This window comes from Convolutriloba macropyga, chromosome 3 (genome assembly GCF_964194025.1).
Source record: "Convolutriloba macropyga chromosome 3, txConMacr16.3, whole genome shotgun sequence".
NCBI classification, from domain to species: Eukaryota; Metazoa; Xenacoelomorpha; order Acoela; family Convolutidae; genus Convolutriloba; species Convolutriloba macropyga.
In genome coordinates, this window is record NC_134470.1 from 64,741,991 (window position 1) to 64,764,426 (window position 22,436).

General features: G+C 32.1%; 2 protein-coding genes across 2 annotated transcripts in view; both read left to right on the forward strand.

Annotated features, from left to right (window-relative positions):
- LOC142336358 (nuclear migration protein nudC-like) overlaps positions 1-7,165 on the forward strand; it is a 472,960-nt gene extending 465,795 nt beyond the window's left edge. Inside the window, exons 2-6 of the mRNA XM_075385127.1 lie at positions 1,565-1,752; positions 2,081-2,374; positions 4,804-5,012; positions 5,796-6,020; positions 6,670-7,165. Coding sequence (XP_075241242.1) covers positions 1,620-1,752; positions 2,081-2,374; positions 4,804-5,012; positions 5,796-6,020; positions 6,670-6,861 — 1,053 coding nt within the window. The 5' untranslated portion in view covers positions 1,565-1,619 and the 3' untranslated portion in view covers positions 6,862-7,165. The remainder of the gene's footprint in view (positions 1-1,564; positions 1,753-2,080; positions 2,375-4,803; positions 5,013-5,795; positions 6,021-6,669) is intronic.
- Positions 7,166-7,312: 147 nt separating this feature from the next.
- On the forward strand, positions 7,313-15,286 carry LOC142337203 (small ribosomal subunit protein mS35-like). The gene is made up of 3 exons (XM_075386336.1): positions 7,313-7,467; positions 14,167-14,294; positions 14,492-15,286. Exons 1-3 carry the CDS (start codon positions 7,320-7,322, stop codon positions 15,269-15,271), a joined length of 1,056 nt encoding a protein of 351 aa, XP_075242451.1. The 5' UTR covers positions 7,313-7,319; the 3' UTR covers positions 15,272-15,286.
- The last annotated feature ends 7,150 nt before the right edge of the window (positions 15,287-22,436 follow it).

Below are 22,436 nucleotides of genomic sequence, written 5' to 3' on the forward strand. Positions count from 1 at the left end.
CTTCTAGAACATTCTTTGACTTAAGTGATTTTTTCACGCTTTCGTTCTTCATTTTTGAGTGATCTCTATTGCTGTCACTCCGAGGTAAAGCTTCTTGGTAATATAAAATCGGGTGCAGCAGAACAAAAAGTGGGGCCTGATTGCCGAATTGGCAGTGCATCTGGTTATGGATTGAGAGGTCAGTTGTTCGAACCCCGGCGGAGTCAATTTTTTTCCACCCGCCTGTCGTTCAAGAGCAATTCTTCCGACATTAGTCGGTCTATGTTTTTATACGCTTCTTTAAACAGAAAAAGTGTCTGCTGATTAATAGAAGTTTCAGCGAACTAGAAACTAGAGCCGACGTTTCTAAGGGATTAAGCATGAGATGACAACGGAATAGCCATTTTCAATAAACGCAAAATTTCCTAATTCTTGTAGTTGATGCAGTTATGTGAAATTGCTGAAGAAATTTATCCTTGCAAACCATCTGAAAAGTGGCTTCATCTAGACCTCGTTTTGCTTCAACTAATTGTTTTAGTAGTCCTTGGTCCCTAATTTTGGCAAATGTTGGGATATTAAAAATCCGCGCTGGAAATTGACAAATTTAAAGCCTATCAAGCCAAAAATCCAACGTAGTGGTAACTGTTTTAGGCAAATAATAACCAATAACCTTGCAGATGTTTTTTTTTCATTTACAATCGACAGATCAGATGACCATGAAAGCTTATTGCAGAATAAATGATTTTTTAGCGCCAAAAAATTTCTCAATCCTGACAATCAGAAATTGGAGGATGCAAACAGAAAGTAAAGCAACGAAATGGGACAAAATCGAAGAACGAAGTCGGACAAAATGGACAAATCTTGTAAACAAGAGCTCTCTGTCGTTCCTCTCACAGCTTTTACAATTTCATGGCCACTCGCCCACTTTGTGTTTTCGTTTACACCGTTTTAACTACCCGAAAAATTTTGCTGCACCCAAGTGATCAAAAATAATTGATATGGATTCAGTTTAAAAGGCCCATATTTTGTAAAAAAATAAACACAAAACGCACATTATGGTGTTATTGATTGTTGCCCCGCTGAAATATGAGAAATAAGCAGGCGGTTACCGTTCACGCATGAGGGTTATGACGTTAGTTGCGGCACCTGTTTTAATGCAGGGTGATTTTTTAATACTAAAACCCTTGGGTGGTGCTAATTTTTTTTCGGTAGATAAGTTAAATAAAAATAACAACTCAGGCAGCTGCCTGTCTAACAGAAAACATAATACTCATCGCTAGAAATTTTCTAAATTAGATTTTTTGTTGGAGTTAGTCTTTGAACGCTGAAAAACGCAGACAATAATATTTGAGCAAAGAACAAGCATGCTATAAAACTGTTTTGTTAAAGTTTGCTTGACTTTTCAAGCGCCGTTTCTGCAACTTCGGAAGCGAAATACGACATTTTTGGGTTTTTGAACAAAGCATGAATCTTGTCTGCTGCTTTGTCTGTAATAGATCCATTTGAAGTGTAATGATTGAAATTGATTTGTTCAAGTTTCTCATTTGGACAAGCCAGTTGTAAAGTAGATCATTCACGTCTTTTCAGATAATTTTGTGTATAACTTGGGACATTGTGTCCATATTGCGTTTTGAACCGAGATGTCTTCGAAGAATGAAATAATTTACAACACATTGGCCAGTTTAGCCTCCAATCCGGACCTCGGGGGAGTACATGGCCTTTTGGATTGTGTATTTGGATTTTTGGCTGAGCGTACCGATTTTTTCTCAGGAGGTAAAACACTTGTGGCTTTTATGATTATAAATGCGTGTTTCGATTATAATGGTTACGATGTATAAAATAACCGATAAGTCATTCTCTCTGATAATCGATGACAAACATGCTTAACTTTGAGACAACTTATATTTAGACAAAAGTATGACATTGTGCGTTGCGGCATACTAGAAAACCTACTAGCCGCTATCAAAGTTGTATTTTTGGTTAACTGTTAGGGAAAGATGATAATTTAAGACTCAGATTGTTTCTGAGGATTTTTGATCCCATGTTCTCGTTTCTTGTCTCAGTGGCTGTGCTCTAATTCCGTTCTTAATCCCGTTTTCAGGTCAACCGGGTGAAGCTAAAAAGATCGTGGATGCAGCTTATGAAAAATGGGAAAAGAAATCATTGGCCATAAATGCAGAGAAAGAGAAAGAAAAGCAGAAGGCAGAGGAGAAATTAAAAGCCCGCTTGGCTGCTCAGAAAGAGAAGGAAGAAAAAGAGATTAAAGCTAACAAAAGCAGTGATAGTGGTGCTAGTAGCAGTGCTGTAGATAACGAGCCCAAAATTCAGGAGTTGACAGACGAGCAGGCCGAGGCTCTTCAGAAGAAGTTGGATGAAGAAAAAGCTGCTAGCACAAGTAAGTCAGTGATATTTATTGGACAAATTCTAGAAGTGCATAATTCCACAAATTCTTTTGTCTGTAAATAAGTGTCAGAAATATTCATACTGGTTTTGGTGGTATTTAGTTGCTTAGAATAGGTTACATCTAGTCTATGCTACAAATATTCTAATTCTTGTTTTGAGAAATATTTATACTTGGGATTTCAAACAACGATTAAAACGTTATTTAGCGCCTCCAGATGTTTATTTGTGGAGGTCGATTGAAATATTAAGATTTTCAGATGTCTGTTGTGATTCCACATATTTGCAAAGCCCAAAGGCACGAATTAATTAACACGTTGCTCTCGAAAGAAGTTTGAAGCAATTATTGTAGTCTTGTGTGTCATTTTATTATGCATAGTTTTCGCGGTTACATGAAAATATAGCCAGTGCAATTCGATTATTCAAAAAGTTTCTCGAAAAATTGAATTTTGATTTAATAAAACAATCGGAAACAAAAAATTAGGAAGAAGTCGGCAAAAGCTGCCAATACCGGCTATGCGCGGTGTTGGCAGTGGGCAGGGAGGGGAATCTGGAAAACTATACCATATAGAAAATCACTGTCAAATTATAGCTCTCTAGCTCTTCTTTTATTGAGTAACGCTTTTTTACAAAAAAATATTCAATTACCACACAAAACGCTCATACAACTAGTATAAAAGCTGAGGAATGTGTATAGTATGAAAGTGAGCATAAATTTGAGAAATAATCAGTTTTGAATTTTTTCGCAATGTTGACGTTTTCATTCAGTATTTCTTTCGGCTCTTGTGCTTTCCGTTAAAAGCTTTGGTAATGTTGAACTTCTGATAGGCAGGATCGATTGATTTCTTCTCCAGAAAAGTCCGAATGCCAGGACGGTTGCCTTGAAAAGGAAGGTATCGCTCAAATGCCAGCCTTCAACTTTTTGTTGTTTTGCTAAGCGTTCAGCTGCATCTTTGTTGAGGTTCCAGAGTTACGAGGGGTATTGAGGTTCTCTACTGATGGGGCCAATTTTCTCACCTCGGATATACGTCCTCTGAGAGTACAAAGTTGACTCGTCTATCATCTGCAAATTATTCTATTTTGCCAATTTCGAAGACATCTTGTATTTCCCCAATTACAAGATCGAAGGAAGCCGATACCATTGGCTCACCGGTAAGTTCATGCAAGCCAGTAAGAAATTTCCAATAACAGTTCTCTCTTTTGTTGCTAAGTAGAGCACAATTACAAGGTAGACAAAATCTTCCAATCTGAACATGAATTTTGTATGGTTGATAAAATTAGTTGGTAGGTATTTTGAAAGTTCCGCCACAGAGCCGAAGCGCATTGTTGGTTTTCAACGACTCTTGTGTTCCAAGATTTTTTGTGTTCCAAAATTTAGCATTCTCTCGTTGCCAGGTGTTCCTGTGTCATAAAGGCAGAATTTAAACTTGGCGGGCACTTCGAAATGTCTTTCTTTAATTGGCGGTTGTTGTACGATTTCAGTTGCTTTTGTCGGTTTAGCGTTCGATTTAATGCAGATCATTAAAGACAGTTGCGTTGAAACAATTGGTAACAGACTGCTGGCATTTATCATATTATTGACTGGATTCTGTTCCGTACTTGCCGTCGCCTTCATTTGACCAAGAATTTGTTTTGCTTGTACTTGTCTGTGAACAGTTTTATGATTGTGCTCGTTTTTCTTTGATAATAATTGTTTGCCATTGGTAATGGCCGAATCTTTACATTTTTAGGAGTTGCATTGCGTAGTCTTTGTTTCTAACTTCTTTTGAATCTCATGTCCATCAAGGATTAAAGTTAATTGGTTTTGCTGGGACAGGACGTACCCCAAGTAATTTCGCTCATGTTTAGCGTCTATTTTTTTGCTGAATTTAACGAGTAGAATGACGCCTGAAATTATTTCAAACAGTTTATTTTATGATAACTTTGCCTCTTGTTTACTTAAATTGCGTCTAATTAGTTAATTTGTACTTAATTGTAGACTGGTACCTTAATATTGAGACTGTACGTTAATTTCAAGAATAAAACTTTTAATTTATATATAGGGTAATTCTGCTTTGGGTATAATGGAATTGAGTATGTTGGAATCTTGTATTAGGTTTTGTGGTATTGGGTATATAGTCCTGACATCAGTTTGGACCGTTCTGGAATATTCTTTTGCTTGAGCTATTTGACGTTTCTTCCTGAGAAACGTCATAATCTTTTTAAGCCCGCGAGCTTTAAGTTTTTGGGTAGCTTTCTTCAAGCCTTTGTAGGCTGTAAGTTTGCGGATTACCGAGACTGCTGAGAAAGCACAACCTTGTTTTGAAAAACAATTTTGTTAGTTTTGACCCCTCTCATTTATCGGACCCTTCGAAAGCAGTTCCCGGTGGTATTCGGTTTATGTTAATTCTGTTTGCTCTTATCATATCATAGGCTTTATTTAAGACGAAGAACCAGCAGCCTCAACTAGTGCCGAGCCATCCACCTCAACATCAGATTCGAGTGCCAAAAAAGACCAAGACGATGAAGAAAGTGAAGAGGACAAGGGAAAGATGAAGCCCAACAGTGGCAATGGTGGAGATTACGAGAACTACAGCTTTACTCAGACACTCAGTGAACTCGAGATCAGGGTACCCCTCAAAGTAGATTTCAAGGTAGGCGTTAAGGGTGTTATTGCAAACATGAGCTTCTCTGTCAATTTGCAATTTGATGCGGAGTTCAATCAACCGTAAATCTCGGGGTTCACTTCAATATGTAATATCTTAATTTCGAATGCCAGGAACAAATTTGCATATTTTAAAGGACTATAAGCAACTAAATCGGACTCAAACAAAACATGAAGTAGCTTCAATATAATTTGTTTTCAGATAAAGATTTATCTTATGTCAGGGGAAAGGTCAATGTAAAAGGTGTTCTATATTCCTTAGAGACCGGTTCCGACAATGTGACGAATTTCATTCCTCTTATGATTGGAGGAAATATTTGAATGCAAAAAATGATGCTTAAATTCTAATGGCTGAATTGCCTTTTATTGCTCTCTTTATCCCCGATTGAAATTCATTGGAATAGATGGAAGAAGTTAAAAAGAGTTGTTAAAAAGAAAGGCTTTGAACCGGCATTTTACTTCGAAGATATTAGAAGTAAAAAAAAAACAACAGAAACACCACTTTATCATAGACAACCTATTCTATCGTGAACCAGTGCACAGAGTAATCAAATTTCTAAGATAAAGTGAGATGCCATGGTTTGCATTACGTTAAAATGCACTGTCAGATATTTATGTGCTAAGATATTTTCTAATCCGTACATCATTTTTGTTAGACAAATCTGACGTCCTATTTTGCTTATAAAACTGCCTGTTATGTCAAGTGTCATTATTGCTCAATTAGTGTAGTTAATTGACATCAGATGTAGCTAAGTGTTCTGCTTACCAACAGGTGCGCGCGAGAGACTGTGTAGTTGACATCCAAAAGAAGCACCTCAAAGTTGGTATCAAAGGCAAGGATCCCGTAGTTGACGGGGAACTGCACAAAGAGATCAAAATTGAGGAGTGTATGTGGAATATTGAGGGACAGAGCATAGTGTTTACTTTGGAGAAGGTGGACAAGATGAACTGGTGGTCACAGGTGTTGACGACAGATCCACATATCAACACCAAAAAGGTGAGCCAGCTTCTTTATTTATCTGAAAATTACTTATCTTTGAGCGAGGAATGCATGCTCTGAACGGAGGCTCCTATTTGCACCATGATGGTGCTCTCCGTTTAATGCAGCATCTAATGAATGTGGTGTATATTAGTTTTATTTGATTCAGTAGATTACGTTCAGTAGAGTGGGTTTTAATAGGGTAAATTACAGAGGCATTTAAAGACCACGTCGTGGATAGGGACTGAGTTTTTTCGATGCCAAAGAATTTAGTAAATAGAGGCCCCATTTACTAGGTTTATAGGAATTGGAGTACAAGTTATTATACAATTAATATTCAAATAACATAACATGGCAATTGAAGAAGTCATTTTTTGTCGGACGCGTTTTCATAGATTTGTCGCTGCGCCAAAATTTCTTCCACCATTCGATCACGCTTCAAAAACATGCGTTTTTGATACGCGTCAGCGTTAGTTTTCAGGTCTGTGATATAATATGGTCATTCAACATACATCACTAGCTTCACTCAAAAATTGAGTCGCACCATGATAGTTAATTAAGTTTTGTAGGGTTCTCTTTCTGGAAATAGGTCTATCTAATGAAATTTTAATCCTTAATTGCTTTTGATCGGGTCCTGTTGATCTTTATTTTCTCTTGATCGTTTTAGGTGGAACCGGAGAATTCTAAGCTTTCTGATCTTGATGGCGAAACACGAGCGATGGTAGAGAAGATGATGTACGACCAGAGACAGAAGGAGATGGGACTACCAACATCAGAAGACCAAAAGAAGAACGAAATCTTGCAAAAGTTTATGGCACAGCATCCCGAAATGGATTTCTCGAAGGCCAAGATATCATAAAGGGGAAACTGTTTTGTTCATTTGCTCATCATTTCCATGTGTTAACAGTTTGATAGTTTCATAATTTTTTTTTTCTTTTTTCGTTGCAAGGTTTTGAAATAGTTACAATGAGTGATGACCTCTGTTATTCAAGCACAAACGGTTCATATGATTGCTATTAAATTTATCGTTTCAATTGTAACTGCTATGTAAATTTCGCCCGACTTGATTGCGATAGATTGATACTGATAAATGTTTTGATGATTTCGGTAGAAAACTTGATGTCCAGAAGATATTTTGTCCAAATAAAAATGATTACTGATCGCTTGTTTTGGTCAACTTCTTCAATGTTTCCTTCAAAGTGTCCTTCCAATTTTTAGGCTTCATTTTAAGAGTTAAATTTTGTCAAATGCAATATATTTCATGCCGAAATTTGACATGTCAACTCATTTAAGATTGTCTTTTCAGAGGGATATAAAATGAGGTTGACGCGAGAAACTGTAGCGATGTGCAAAGGTTGCTCCATAATAAATGGACAATTGTTCAATTTACAGAGTATGTCAATTGTGCAGTCGAGAAGTAACATGTTTCGAGCTTTTGAGCCTAAAAAGGAGAGAATAGTAACAGGTAAGCTTTTTTGTTATCGCTTATAGCTTAGTTCTGAGTTTTATAGAACACTGATAATACAATTTCTCTTCTGATAGGCCATTAATTCTCAACTGTTTTGTGTTAAGTAACCCAAAGAAGTAATAATAGTTGTGCATTTCTTAATATTATTTGTTGCTGGAAACTTTTTGATCATATTGTAATTAAAAACCAGGAGTTTTGATAAAAGCTTCATTCCGATGCCTCGCATCCAGAAGCTTGTGAAGCCTGAAGATGTTCTTTGATGCGACGTGTGAAACTGACTAACTTTTCAAACTAACTAAGTTTCAAAGAGAGCATCATGAAAAACCTCACGAAGTGGGCTCAAGTATTTTCCTCTGAACTCTTCAACAAAATCTTGTCGGAACAATGAGATTAACGGGAATGACGCTTTTAAAAGGTGATTGAAAGTTTCAGCAACAGGAGAATTTTTGAACCGAAGTTTTGCTCAATCAACGAATTTGCTATTCAATTCCAAAAAATTCAGCATAATGGACATCCGTTCTGAAGATAGAAACATTTGAATTTATTTATGAAGAAAAATAACTATAAGAGCCTGACTTGCAGGCCGAGTTATAAAAATCAGCTTTTCAAAAAATTCGTACGTCGTGTCTTTCAATATACATGCACTTCAATATACTGTGAACAATCTCTATCAACTACACATAAAGTAAAAGAACAATTGAGAAACCGTAATTATTTGAATTGGTTCATTTTGAGTGTTTCGCTCCAATAACTTTTTGGTAAAAATTAACTGTAAATTCAAGGAGTGGAATTAAAAATAAATAATGGAAAATGCCAAAAAAATCTTCAAATAGAAAAGAAAAACGGAAAAATTTTAACCAGTTTTAGCATAATCTCAGCAAGATCTTCAAGTGATTTCGGAAATGAGACCGCTTTAGTTTTTCGTTAGTGTTTCTTATCTCTCTACAGAGCAAACCGTCTAACAGGATTAATCGTTCCTCTATGCGACGATCCGCTTTTCATGCTCACAGGTTGAAGGCATCGGCTTATTATAAACAGAACACAATTGAGACCATTACTTCCTCGAAAAATGCGATATATTGCTTTAAGCGATCGGTTTTGACAATAATAGCAGAACTGTGACAAGCTGCCATTGCACTAGTTGGACAATGAGATCAACAGTCACTTACATAGAATTTAAATCCTGAAAAATGACTATTTTTAATGTCAATGCTAGCTTTCATAAAGTTATTTTGAAAAAGATTTCTCTGCTAGAAAATACAAGCTGAAATAGTCCTAATTTGATTCAGCAAACTGTGGCATTTTTCTTGGCAATTGACGACTAGTCTCACTAATGACATGTCCAATCGCCTTCCTAAGCAGTAACAAATTAATCTATATACTACTTTTCAGTTGAAAGCTATGGTTGTTATGACTTTTAACCTTTTTTTTTAGTTGAAAGGGCATGGTTGTTAAAAATTTTATCCTTTTTCTGCCTTCTTTTCGCATAATTTCCGCGTGACCTTCAAATGACTTAGATTTTAGCTTAGCTATTAAATTATGTTTTTTGGCGTTCATATTATGAGTTTCCATTACTTTTATTGGACATGTTCCATTTTTTTTGGTTCACTTTTGCTGTCTTGTCCGATTATCACATTAATATCACAATGAAGACAAGTCAAAAAACGCAATAACTACATTGAAAGAAGGCACTATTAAATTGATTTTTTGTGTTTGGTGAATAGATGATGATTTTATGGGCTTCGACGCCATTTCCTTGCAATCGTTGTTTTTGTAGTCGTAAGACATTTAGATAATGACAGGTCTCAATGGCTTTCAACGTTTTTTTCATAATAGAACAAGGAGGCTTGGTAATGTGCGTTCCCACAATGTTTCGGCCCTGCTCAATCGTGTTTTTCATTTAATTGGCCACCAATTGAGGAAGAGATAGAAAGCTTTCAAAACTTCGTATATTGTTCGAAAGTCATTGTTGTATCCAATTAAAAAATCACTTCAAGCTCAAACCACTATACAAATTAGAAATGCTTAATAAGCAGGCTGATGACATCGGCCATTAAGGATGCTAGGAGACCAGACAAACAAGAAAATAAAAAAAAACCAGTAATAATTACGAACGGAGCTCATGGTTACGTTTACGTAAAAAATATAAGAGACAAAGTCAAGGTTTCTTTGGATTAAAACTAAACTCAAAAAATTGACTTGAATTTTGTCAGAAAAGTTATGGAACTTGTCGTTGAATTGACAATACTCAACAAGTAGAAGAAGCAAAGGGCAAAGATAAGAAATGTACTAATACTTTTTGAATACAAATAATATCAAAGTCATGAAAACCATTAGCTATAAACTAAAATAATTAAATGGCTCAATTGATACCTGCATTTAAAGCCATTAAGATCTGTCATTGTGCGGATTGTTGCATGACTTAAAAAGAACAGGTAAAAATCAAATCATTTTTGCGAGAAAACGGTATCGAGAGTTATAAAATGATATTTTCGCCAAAATTACTTTAAAAAATCTGTAGCGCTTTCTTTGAACGCCATTAAGTAATTAATAACAACCATAAGCTTTCAACTAAATTTTAAATGGAAGTACTTTCTATTGCTTGTGAAGTGAATTGCAGACGTCATTAATGTGACTACGTCAATGGAGTACAAAATAACGAAAACAGGCAGAGGTCAAATTTTTGCGAACAATTGTGCGCAAGCAGTGTAGAAGCCAAAAAACCATCAAGCTTTTCTCCAGAGTTTTTTGTATTTGTTTGGCCTTCATTTGCACGTACTTTTGATCTTTTAATAATTGAGTTTGGATTTGATATTCTGGTCTGCAATTAAAATATAAAAACGAAACTGTCAAAGATGCTATTGCTGTCTGCTTGTCCGCCATTAATGCAAAAAATTGTTCCAATTGTTTCCGAAATAGCTATAATAAATCATTATTTCAACAATAATTGATTAATTTTGCATAATTACCGCGTTTTTTTTAGCGAAAAGTCATTGTTTATCAATTGAAAGCGTAGACAGTGAATTAGACTTTTAATTATTTTGACTTGGTCAAAGGACTAGAAAAAGACAAAATGCTGGCAAAAATTTAGAATTCATTCAAGCTTTATTGGAACCTTTTGTCGGTGCGATAATAAGCATGAGCTGCACTCAGAAGTTTTATATATATTTAATCACTTGGCCTCATTTGAACATAAATGTTAAATTTTTAAAACATAACCGGCAAAGTAAAAACATGTCTCTAAATGGGATGAAGAAAAATTCAAACATGTTTTATAAGGGACAAACCCAAAATACAACCCGAATACTTTTTCATTGCAAAAATCAACCATCAGACCAAAACTGGCCTTTGTATCGCTGCGGGGCCGTTAGAACTGTCCTAAATCCAGATGATTGCTTAATAGCTTTTTTGGCAAACGGAAATCTTAATCTTTAAAAAATAAATAATTCTTTTTAGATAGATATCAATTTAAATTAACGAAAGACCGCTAAAATGTTAGTTTTAGAAGACTTGCATAGGCATCGGAGGTGAAAATTGCCATCACCTGTGTAAACGAAGGTTGTGTCGTCAGTTTTTATCTCTACACTACAGTTGAATTTGTACAAAGTGCTGAATTTTCGTATAAACAGCCAAAACTGATGTTTTTGCAATCCATCATTTCTGTTAGACATGCTTTAAACGTAAAACCAATGAGATTTTTGTTAACCTTTTTATCGTATTTTTAAGCCAAATACTATTTTAAACCTCGGCAGCTACTCGGACAACGCTAACTCCAAAAAATTCTTTTGAATGTGAAATTCAACCGCTTGACAAGCTTTCTTATGATTCCACCCATGGCACTACAATGTATATATTGATCGGCGAAATTTGACTGAAGAAAAAAAAATTGAGCGTATAGTTTCTCCTCAACTAATTTTGGTTGGAACATCAAAATTTATTGAAAGTTACGGAGTAGTCGAACAAAAACGTTCAAATCTGTCGAGACAGGACGGCAATAAAGAACTGCAAAAGTAGAAACTATTTGAATTTGAAAGTTATGTAAACTCGCAGTATTAACGCCAGAAAACAATTGTTTAATTGGTAAAACAGTGAATCCTACATTTGAGTTCACTTGAAAGAGAATGCGAACTCCTTCTTTGCTAGGACTACGCTTCCTAAAAGGCGACAGCGATAAAAGTAAACGTTACAAATCTCAAGAACCGTTTTAAAAAAAATTGTTTTTCGAGGCCATAAGTAATAACAACCAAGGTTTCCAACTAAATTTTAAATGGATTGACTTTCTATTGATTGTGAAAATTGGACACGTCATTAATAAGACTAAGTCAATAGTTTACAAAATAATCAAAATAGGCGGAGGTTAAAATTTTACGAACAATTGTGCGCGATTAGTGTAGAAGTCAAAAAACCGTAAGCTTTTCTCTGAACTTTTTTGTATTTGTTTGGCCTTCATTTGCATGTACTTTTGTTCTTTTAATAATTGAGTTTAGATTTGATATTCTGGTCTGCAATTAAAATATAAAAACGAAACTGTCAAAGATGCTATTGTTGTCTGCTTGTCCGCCATTAATGCAAAAATTTGTTCCAATTGTTTCCGAAAAAGCTATAAAAAGTCATTATATCAACAATAATAAGATTGCATAATTACAGCGTTTTTTTCAGCGAAAAATCATTGGTAATCAATTGAAAGGGTCTTAAAGAGCTCGTTAAACAGTGATTTAGACTTTGTTTCTTTTGGACTTGTTAAAGACTACAAAAAGACAAAATGCTGGCAGAACTCGAGAATTCATTAAAGTTTTAATAAAACTCTGTCAGTAGTGCGATGAAAAGCATTGGCTTCTTTCAGAAAACTTATTTATATTTATTCAGTTTTCCTCATTTGAAAAGTGACAGAGATAAGAGTAAACGTGACCAATCTCAAGAACCGTTTTAAAAAATTGAGGCCATAAGTAATAACAACCACAAGGTTTCAACTAAAGTTTAAATGGATTGACTTTCTATTTCTTGTGAAGTGAATTGGACACGTCATTAATCAGACTAAATCAATAGATTACAAAATAACGAAAGCAGATGGAGGCCAAAGTTTTACGAACAATTGTGCGCGAACAGTGTAGAAGTCAAGAAACCGTAAGCTTTTCTCTGAAGTTTTTTTTTATTGCTGTCTGCTTGTCCGCCATGAATGCAAAAAAATGTTCCAATTGTTTCCGAAATAGCTATAAAAAGTCAATATATCAACAATAATTGATTACCGCGTTTTTTTCAGCGAAAAATCATTGGTTATTAATTGAAAGTGTTTAAAGGAGCTCCTTAGACATTGAATTAGACTTTATATTATTTTGAATTCGTGAAAGAACTAGAGAAAGACAAAATGCTGGCAAATATTGAGGATTCTAAAGCTTTAATGGAACTCTTTGTCGGTGCGATAATAAGCATAAGCTTCACTCAGAAAATTTATATATATTTAATCACTCGGCCTCCATTGAACATAAATGTTAAATGTTTAAAACATAACTTGCAAAGTAAAAACGTATATGTCTCCAAATGGGATGAAGAAAAATACGAACAAATGTTTTATAGGGGACAGACCCAAAAACCGAATACTTTTTCATTGCAAATTTCAACCATCAGATCAAAACTGGCTTTGTATCGCTTCGCGGCCGTTAGAAATGTCCTCATTCCAGATGATTGCTTAATAGCTTTTTTGGCAAACGGAAATCTCAATAATTAAAAAATAAATTCCTTTTAGATAAATATCAATTTAGTTTAACGAAAGACCGCTAAAATGTTTGTTTCAGAAGACTTTCATGGGAATGGGAGGTGAAAACGTCCATAATCTGAATAACCGAAGGTTGTGTCAGCAATTTTTATGTATACACTACAGGCAAATTTGTACAAAGTGGTTGAAATACCAACATTTTTGGTACCAATTTTCTTGAAAGAAATGCAAATGCTGAATTTTCGAAAACAGCCAAAACTGATGTTTCAAGCAATTTATCAACTCTGTTAAACGAGCTTTAAACGTAAATCCAATGAGATTTTTTCTAACTTTTATATCGTTTTTTAAGCAAAACTAGTCAAAATTTCAGCAAAAACTTCCGAAAAATTTGAACAAAACAACGATAGTGATGCCAAGGTTCACAAAATTTCACCTTGTCAGCTACTCGGAAAAAGCTAAATCCAACAAATTCTTTTGAATGTGAAATTCAACGCTTGACAAGCTTTCTAATGATTCCACCCATGACACTACGATGTTTATATTGATCGGCAAAAATTGACTGAACAAAAAAAAGTTGAGCATATAGTTTCTCCCCCACTAAATTTAGTTGGAACATCAAAATTTATTAAAAATTACAGAGTAGATGAACAAAAAAATTAAAATTTGGTCGAGTTGAAAAAAATTGAAAACTTCGCCACTCCTAGAAAATGAACTTCGATAATTCACCTAATCAAGATATTCTTCGGTCGAACGGCTTTCGTGAGATAACACTCATATCTTCGTCAAATATATTGATCGGTCATCAATGACTGTACAAGAAATCAGTTGATTATATCGTTCCTCGCCAACTGACGTGGGTCGGAACATATGTTTACTTGGATAAATCGAAAATTACGTTTTGTAATATATACAAACGTTAAAACATTTTTAAATCTTCACTGAAATTTTAAAAAATGTAGCTGTAAATTCAATTGTTTTTATAGAAAAGTCAAAGCAGAAGTTCATTAAGAAGCCAGAGGAGCGTGATTATGAAATGACTCTTCATCCGCAACCAAGAGAGGAGCGAATGCCTGTCGATCAGGATTGGACTGCTGTATGGCCGACTGCCCAGGTTTATATTCTCTATTTAAATTTACATTTTCTCCATAGTCGACAAAAGAAGTAATGACCAATGAAGAGAACAGTCTCCACTGTTGTGAATAATAGGAAAGAGAGCAGCTGCAAACAGGTCTCTGTGCGCTAATGCTGTTCCGATGAAATTACTCAGAAATCACAATTATCATTGTCTCTTATTTGCTATTTCTTCAGGTGTTTAAACCATCAGTGGTCCCGCTTCCTCTGAGGGCCGGAAGAAGCTCGGGCAAATCCATCAGCTACGTGCCTCTCTCCAAATACGCCAATGTGGAACTTCTCAAAATAAACAATTTCCTGCATCTTACACCTCCTGCTATTGAGAAACACTGCAGTGCTATCAAGAAATTTATGACAAAGTTTCCGCAAGAATTGAAAAATCAAGACGTGAAAAATGCGTTTTTCCCACTTGAAATTACAACGAGTGATTTCTGTTTCTCAGGTCCTGCAGTTAGACATCCAGATTCGAGGATTTGCACACTGAAAATAAAACTATCTAATCTGCATCTTGACGAGCGTGCAAGAAATAAGATGATATTGTTGCTTGAAAAACGATACGACGCAGAAACAGATCAAATAACAATTGTGACCGATCGATGTCCTACAAGAAAACAAAATCGAGACTATGCATTGTATTTGTTGACTGTTTTGTTCCACGAGAGCCAGAAAGTTCAACCATTTGAGGACAGTAAAACAGAACATGATGATGAAAAGTTTATATGGGATCGAAGTGAAGTTAAGCAATCGCTGGAAAATTATTTGGAGAAGTACGATGTTAGTCACAATCCAGAAGAAAATGAAAATATTGACAAGTTTGAGCAAGTTGTGACTAAGTTAGTGAATGAGGGAGAAACAAAAGAGAGTTTGGATGAATTGAAAAACGTGTCTGTAAGTTTGTTAGGCCTAAAGCCGTTTGAATTAAATGTTGAATGTGAAAAAACAGTAGCTGAAAATTAAACATTTTACATTTTGTTTTCTATTTTGTTGAAAATTGTTAAAGATATATGATAGGGTGGGTTTATATGAAGTGACTAAGAGTCACTAATTCGCATGTTGGGTTTTCAAACTGAAACCATTTATTTATTTTTTGTGAATTAGTATTTGAACGATGCAACAATAGTTATTAATTGCTCTCGAGCGCAAATTGAAGCAATTATTGTCGTGATGTGTATTTTTAATGCACCATTTTTGTTTGGATTCTAGAATTTTTGCTAACTTGAGCGGTTTAACTTATCGTCAAAAGAAATGGGATAAATGGGACAGTCCGAGGGGATTAAGTCGCTGCGTAGCATTCTTCTTAGAGCATTAGTAAACTGTAAGTGTACCCCCCCCCCCCCCCCCCCACTTTTCAGCTCCTCCTGTTTCCATAATTCAGAGCTAGGAACATCCAACCCCTCGCCTGCATTTCTTATGGTAGTCGGTTATGCTATACATTTGCTATCTAAGTTTCCAACGCTAGTAGTAATAGTTAAGCAGATCAGGGGGGGGGGGGGTAAAAGGAAGTACCTATGTATTAACATTAGGTATAGCCTCCTACCCTCCAATTTCCAAAGATGTACCTCCTCACAGCATGATACTCAAGCTGTTCACACGAAGGGGATTAGCAGTGCCTTAACACCAAATTAATAAGGTCATTTACCCTTTCCCATATTACACTTTACTAATGTAAATTTTCAAAAGTGTACCTCACAGCGTGACACCCAAGCTGTTCACACGAGGGGATTAGCAAGATAGTGCCGTAACAAATTAGGTCATTGACCCCCTACCATATTACACTTTACTAATGTCAAATTCCAAAGACGTACCTCACAGCATGATACCAAAGCAGTTCACACGAAGGGGATTAGCAGTGCCTTAACAACAAATTAATAATGTCATTTACCCTTTCCCATATTACACTTTACTAATGTAAATTTTCAAAAGTGTAGCTCACAGCGTGACACCCAAGCTGTTCACACGAGGGGATTAGCAAGATAGTGCCGTAACAAATTAGGTCATTGACCCCCTACCATATTACACTTTACTAAGATCTCATTGGCTACGAAGTTTTTTGTTCCCTATTGTTCTTGTTTATACTTAAGTTTCATTGGCTCCACATTTCGAGTTTTTTTAAGATGTTTCAATCATTTGTTTCTTTCCCCTTATTTTATTCAGTTACCCTTATTCATCCAGAGTTTCTTATTTGTTGCTTCCAGATCCCATATTTTGCTCAATTCACCAAAAGTGACTACCAAAATTAGTAATTCTATTTACAGTAAATCTAATTCAAAATTCTAGACTGCTGATCATTTTTTAATAATCTAACCTAGAAAAAAGAATGTCTCTCGTTGTGTTTGATATTGAGTGCTTGGAGAGGCAAATTGTTAAGGAGTTGGGTGTTTTCAATTGTATTGGGATACAGTTTCCTCCCACCCAAAGACTACAAACCTACTTTTCAAGCAAAGTGGAACACTAAAAATTTACATGGGATTAATTGGAACAGTGGAAAACTGGAATATACTGAGTTGTCATCAATCATTCAACAACATTGTTCACCTACAACTGAATACTTTGCAAAGGGGTTGGAGAAGTGTAATCTCATCTTAAAATACTTGTGTAAAGATGTGGAGAATCTAGATGATCTTGGTTGTCCAAAAATTTCCAAACCTCTCAACAACTTGGATACTGACTGGGATTGTAGCAACTATCCGTATCGACACCAAAAAACCTTTCACTGTGCAGAGAAGAAAGCTTATGCATACGGAATTTGGACTCTTGATTTTTTTGATAATGTATTTTATTTGCGATTTCTAATTGTATTTGTGATCGTTTTGTAATTAATTGTTTTTGTTTTACTACTTTTTAAATCAGAGAAAAGTCGCACTTGAAGATCATTTGCTGAGTACAGATTACATGATTAGATAAAAATGCCAGAAATGCACGTTTCAAAATAATAATGGATACCTCTTATTAAATTGGGAAACTAAAAAAAACTAAGTTTAAAATGACACTTTTTTCATTTGTCAGTTTTTTAATTTTTTAATGTAAAATTTTAATTATTGTTCTTGTTTATACTTAAGTTTCAGTGGCTCCATATTTCGAGGCTTTTTACGATATGTCAATCATTTGTTTTTTTCCCCTTACTTTATTCAGCTCCCCTTTGATAATGTCAATTTGCAAAGACGTACCTCACAGCTTGATACCCACGCTGTTCACACAGAGTGGACCAGCAAGATAATCCCTCAATAACAAATTAGGTAGGTCATTGACCCCTTCACACATTACACTTTACTAATGTCAATTTCCCAAGACGTACTTCACTGCATGATGCCTAAGCTGTTTACACGAAGGGGATTAGCAAGAGACTTAACAGCAAATTAGTTAGGTCATTCACGTTTTCTCATATTACACTTTACAAATATCAATTTACAAAGACGTACCTCACCGCATGATGTCCAAACTGTTCACACGAAATGGATTAGCAAGATAATCCCTCATTAACACATTCCAATTCTTAAGGGAAAAAAAGACACACCTATCCTCAAAAATACACATTTATTGGCAACAAACACTCAATTCTTGACACGAAACATCCAATTATTGCCAAAAATAGCAAAATGTTGAAAAAAATACCGAATTCGTACCAAAAGAAACAATTCTAGCTCGAAAATACCCGTTTATAGTCCAGAATTACACCATTTTTAGCAAAAAATACACAATTCTTATGTTAACAAAATTTCGTATTTCCTGCCAAAAAAACCCAGGTCTAGCAAAAACTGCGCAGTAATTGTCAAACGAACACTCAAATCTTCCCGAAAAATACCGATTTTAAATATTTATCGATTTTGAATTTAAATATTTATCGAAAAAAGCTTGTTTTGTAATATCTGCTTTTTTTTCTCGAAAATGCGGGTTAATAGTCGTTGCAGAGACTGTGAAGTTGATTGGAAATAGTTGGGATGCAAATGATATGGTTATCAGATAATGGACCGTAGTCGACTTACGGACATACGACCACAAAATATCTGTAAGGTTTTCATGTAGATAGATTTATTAACAACAGGTTTTCAGGTCCCTGAATGAGCTGAAAGACCAGATTTTTGAGGTAGAAATGAACAAGACACGTATTGCACATAAAGAACCAATAATTGTTGGGTTCTTTATCCTCTTGTACCCCAAAATTACAATGTTGCAACTTAAAAACATTTTCTTATCCTCTTTCTGCGATACAAACAAATGAGTTGATTGAAATGGATACTGAGTCTTTACTTGGCACGTAGTGAGGAAAAATTTGACGAATTCAGTTGACCAGAAATACATCAAGTGTGGTACTGGATGATGCAAAGCTATTGCAGTGATAATTTCGCAGCGGACTCTAGCAACAGTTGTTTACTACGAATACTATGCCATAATCATGGAACCTTTGATAAGAGAACACCTGGTTTTTCTAAAGGAATTTTCGGTTAAGAAATTTTAGATATCGATACATACATATCATTAAGTATAAAATTTACAGATTTTTTAAGTGGAAAATCATTTCCATTAGTTTTTTTATTGTTTTGAAAAAAAAAAATCTTTAAGAAAAATCTTTTTAAAAAATGTAATTTTTATAAGGTTTTTAACAAAAAAAAATGTAAATTTAGATGTTTTTTATCTATTTTTACATTTTTCAGTTTTTGAAGTTTTTTTCAAGTTAAATTTTCAATTCAATTGTTTTTTTTATTAAAAAATGTTGTTTCACTAAAATAATTTTTTTTCAAAAAGGAGGTTTTTTTACATAAGATTTTTAGCCAAAAATGTAATTTTTGTTGTTTTTGTTTTTCTATTTTTACATTTCTCAGTTTTGGATTTTTTTTCATGTAAAGTTTTCAATTTAATTGTTTTTTTTAATTAAAAATGTTGTTTTACTAAAATAATTTTTTTTCAAAAATGTCGTTTTTTACATAAGGTTTTTAACCAAAAATGTAAATTTTGTTGTTTTTTCATTTTTCTATTTTTACATTTTTCAGTTTTGGAAATTTTTTTGTAAAATTTTCAATTTAATTGTTTTTTTATTAAAAAATGTTTTACTAAAATATTTTTTTTTTCAAAAATGTCGTTTTTTACATAAGGTTTTTAACCAAAAATGTAAATTTTGTTGTTTTTTCATTTTTTTATTTTTACATTTTTCAGTTTTGGAAGTTTTTTTCTTGTAGAATTTTCAATTTAATTGTTTTTTATTAAAAAAATGTTTTTCTAAAATAATTTTTTTCAAAAACGTCGTTTTTTACATAAGGTTTTTAACCAAAAATGTAAATTTTGTTGTTTTTTCATTTTTTATATTTTTACATTTTTCAGTTTTGGAAGTTTTTTTCTTGTAAAATTTTCAATTTAATTGTTTTTTATTAAAAAATGTTGTTTTTACTAAAATATTTTTTTTTTCAAAAATGTCGTTTTTTACATAAGGTTTTTAACCAAAAATGTAAATTTTGTTGTTTTTTAATTTTTTTATTTTTACATTTTTCAGTTTTGGAAGTTTTTTTCTTGTAGAATTTTCAATTTAATTGTTTTTTATTAAAAAAATGTTGTTTTTCTAAAATAATTTCTTTTCAAAAACGTCGTTTTTTACATAAGGTTTTAAACCAAAAATGTAAATTTTGTTGTTTTTTCATTTTTCTATTTTTACATTTTTAAGTTTTGGAAGTTTTTTCTTGTAAAATTTTCAATTTAATTGTTTTTTTTATTAAAAAATGTTGTTTTACTAAAATAATTTTTTTTTCAAAAATGACGTTTTTTACATAAGATTTTTTAGCCAAAAATGTAAATTTTAATGTTTTTTATTTTCCTATTTTACATTTCTCACTTTTGGATTTCTTTTCATGTAAAATTTTCAATTTAATTGTTTTTTATTAAAAAATGTTGTTTTACTAAAATAATTTTTTTTCAAAAATGACGTTTTTTTTACATAAGATTTTTAGCCAAAAATGTAAATTTTGTTGTTTTTGTTTTTCTATTTTTACATTTCTCAGTTTTGGATTTTTTTTCATGTAAAGTTTTCAATTTAATTGTTTTTTTTAATTAAAAATGTTGTTTTACTAAAATAATTTTTTTTCAAAAATGTCGTTTTTTACATAAGGTTTTTAACCAAAAATGTAAATTTTGTTGTTTTTTCATTTTTCTATTTTTACATTTTTCAGTTTTGGAAATTTTTTTGTAAAATTTTCAATTTAATTGTTTTTTTATTAAAAAATGTTTTACTAAAATATTTTTTTTTCAAAAATGTCGTTTTTTACATAAGGTTTTTAACCAAAAATGTAAATTTTGTTGTTTTTTCATTTTTTTATTTTTACATTTTTCAGTTTTGGAAGTTTTTTTCTTGTAGAATTTTCAATTTAATTGTTTTTTATTAAAAAAATGTTTTTCTAAAATAATTTTTTTTCAAAAACGTCGTTTTTTACATAAGGTTTTTAACCAAAAATGTAAATTTTGTTGTTTTTTCATTTTTTATATTTTTACATTTTTCAGTTTTGGAAGTTTTTTTCTTGTAAAATTTTCAATTTAATTGTTTTTTATTAAAAAATGTTGTTTTTACTAAAATATTTTTTTTTTCAAAAATGTCGTTTTTTACATAAGGTTTTTAACCAAAAATGTAAATTTTGTTTTTTTTTCATTTTTTTATTTTTACATTTTTCTGTTTTGGAAGTTTTTTGTAGAATTTTCAATTTAATTGTTTTTTATTAAAAAAATGTTGTTTTTCCAAAATAATTTCTTTTCAAAAACGTCGTTTTTTACATAAGGTTTTAAACCAAAAATGTAAATTTTGTTGTTTTTTCATTTTTCTATTTTTACATTTTTAAGTTTTGGAAGTTTTTTCTTGTAAAATTTTCAATTTAATTGTTTTTTTTATTAAAAAATGTTGTTTTACTAAAATAATTTTTTTTCAAAAATGACGTTTTTTACATAAGGTTTTTTAGCCAAAAAATGTAAATTTTAATGTTTTTTATTTTCCTATTTTACATTTCTCATTTTTGGATTTTTTTTCATGTAAAATTTTCAATTTAATTGTTTTTTATTAAAAAATGTTGTTTTACTAAAATAATTTTTTTTCAAAAATGACGTTTTTTTTACATAAGATTTTTAGCCAAAAATGTAAATTTTGTTGTTTTTGTTTTTCTATTTTTACATTTCTCAGTTTTGGATTTTTTTCATGTAAAGTTTTCAATTTAATTGTTTTTTATTAAAAAATGTTGTTTTTACTAAAATATTTTTTTTTTCAAAAATGTCGTTTTTTACATAAGGTTTTTAACCAAAAATGTAAATTTTGTTTTTTTTTCATTTTTTTATTTTTACATTTTTCTGTTTTGGAAGTTTTTTGTAGAATTTTCAATTTAATTGTTTTTTATTAAAAAAATGTTGTTTTTCCAAAATAATTTCTTTTCAAAAACGTCGTTTTTTACATAAGGTTTTAAACCAAAAATGTAAATTTTGTTGTTTTTTCATTTTTCTATTTTTACATTTTTAAGTTTTGGAAGTTTTTTCTTGTAAAATTTTCAATTTAATTGTTTTTTTTATTAAAAAATGTTGTTTTACTAAAATAATTTTTTTTCAAAAATGACGTTTTTTACATAAGGTTTTTTAGCCAAAAAATGTAAATTTTAATGTTTTTTATTTTCCTATTTTACATTTCTCATTTTTGGATTTTTTTTCATGTAAAATTTTCAATTTAATTGTTTTTTATTAAAAAATGTTGTTTTACTAAAATAATTTTTTTTCAAAAATGACGTTTTTTTTTACATAAGATTTTTAGCCAAAAATGTAAATTTTGTTGTTTTTGTTTTTCTATTTTTACATTTCTCAGTTTTGGATTTTTTTCATGTAAAGTTTTCAATTTAATTGTTTTTTTTAATTAAAAATGTTGTTTTACTAAAATAATTTTTTTTCAAAAATGTCGTTTTTTACATAAGGTTTTTAACCAAAAATGTAAGTTTTGTTGTTTTTTCATTTTTCTATTTTAACATTTTTCAGTTTTGGAATTTTTTTGTAAAATTTTCAATTTAATTGTTTTTTTATTACAAAATGTTTTACTAAAATATTTTTTTTTTCAAAAATGTCGTTTTTTACATAATGTTTTTAACCAAAAATGTAAATTTTGTTGTTTTTTCAT

What these genes read in the sequence shown, in the direction of transcription:
- LOC142337203 (XM_075386336.1), top strand. Translation starts at nt 7,320, where the DNA reads ATGAGGTTGACGCGAGAAACTGTAGCGATGTGCAAAGGTTGCTCCATA. An exon ending in AAAGGAGAGAATAGTAACAG is followed by an intron (nt 7,468 to 14,166) that starts GTAAGCTTTTTT and finishes TTGTTTTTATAG; the next exon opens with AAAAGTCAAAGCAGAAGTTC. An exon ending in CTGTATGGCCGACTGCCCAG is followed by an intron (nt 14,295 to 14,491) that starts GTTTATATTCTC and finishes CTATTTCTTCAG; the next exon opens with GTGTTTAAACCATCAGTGGT.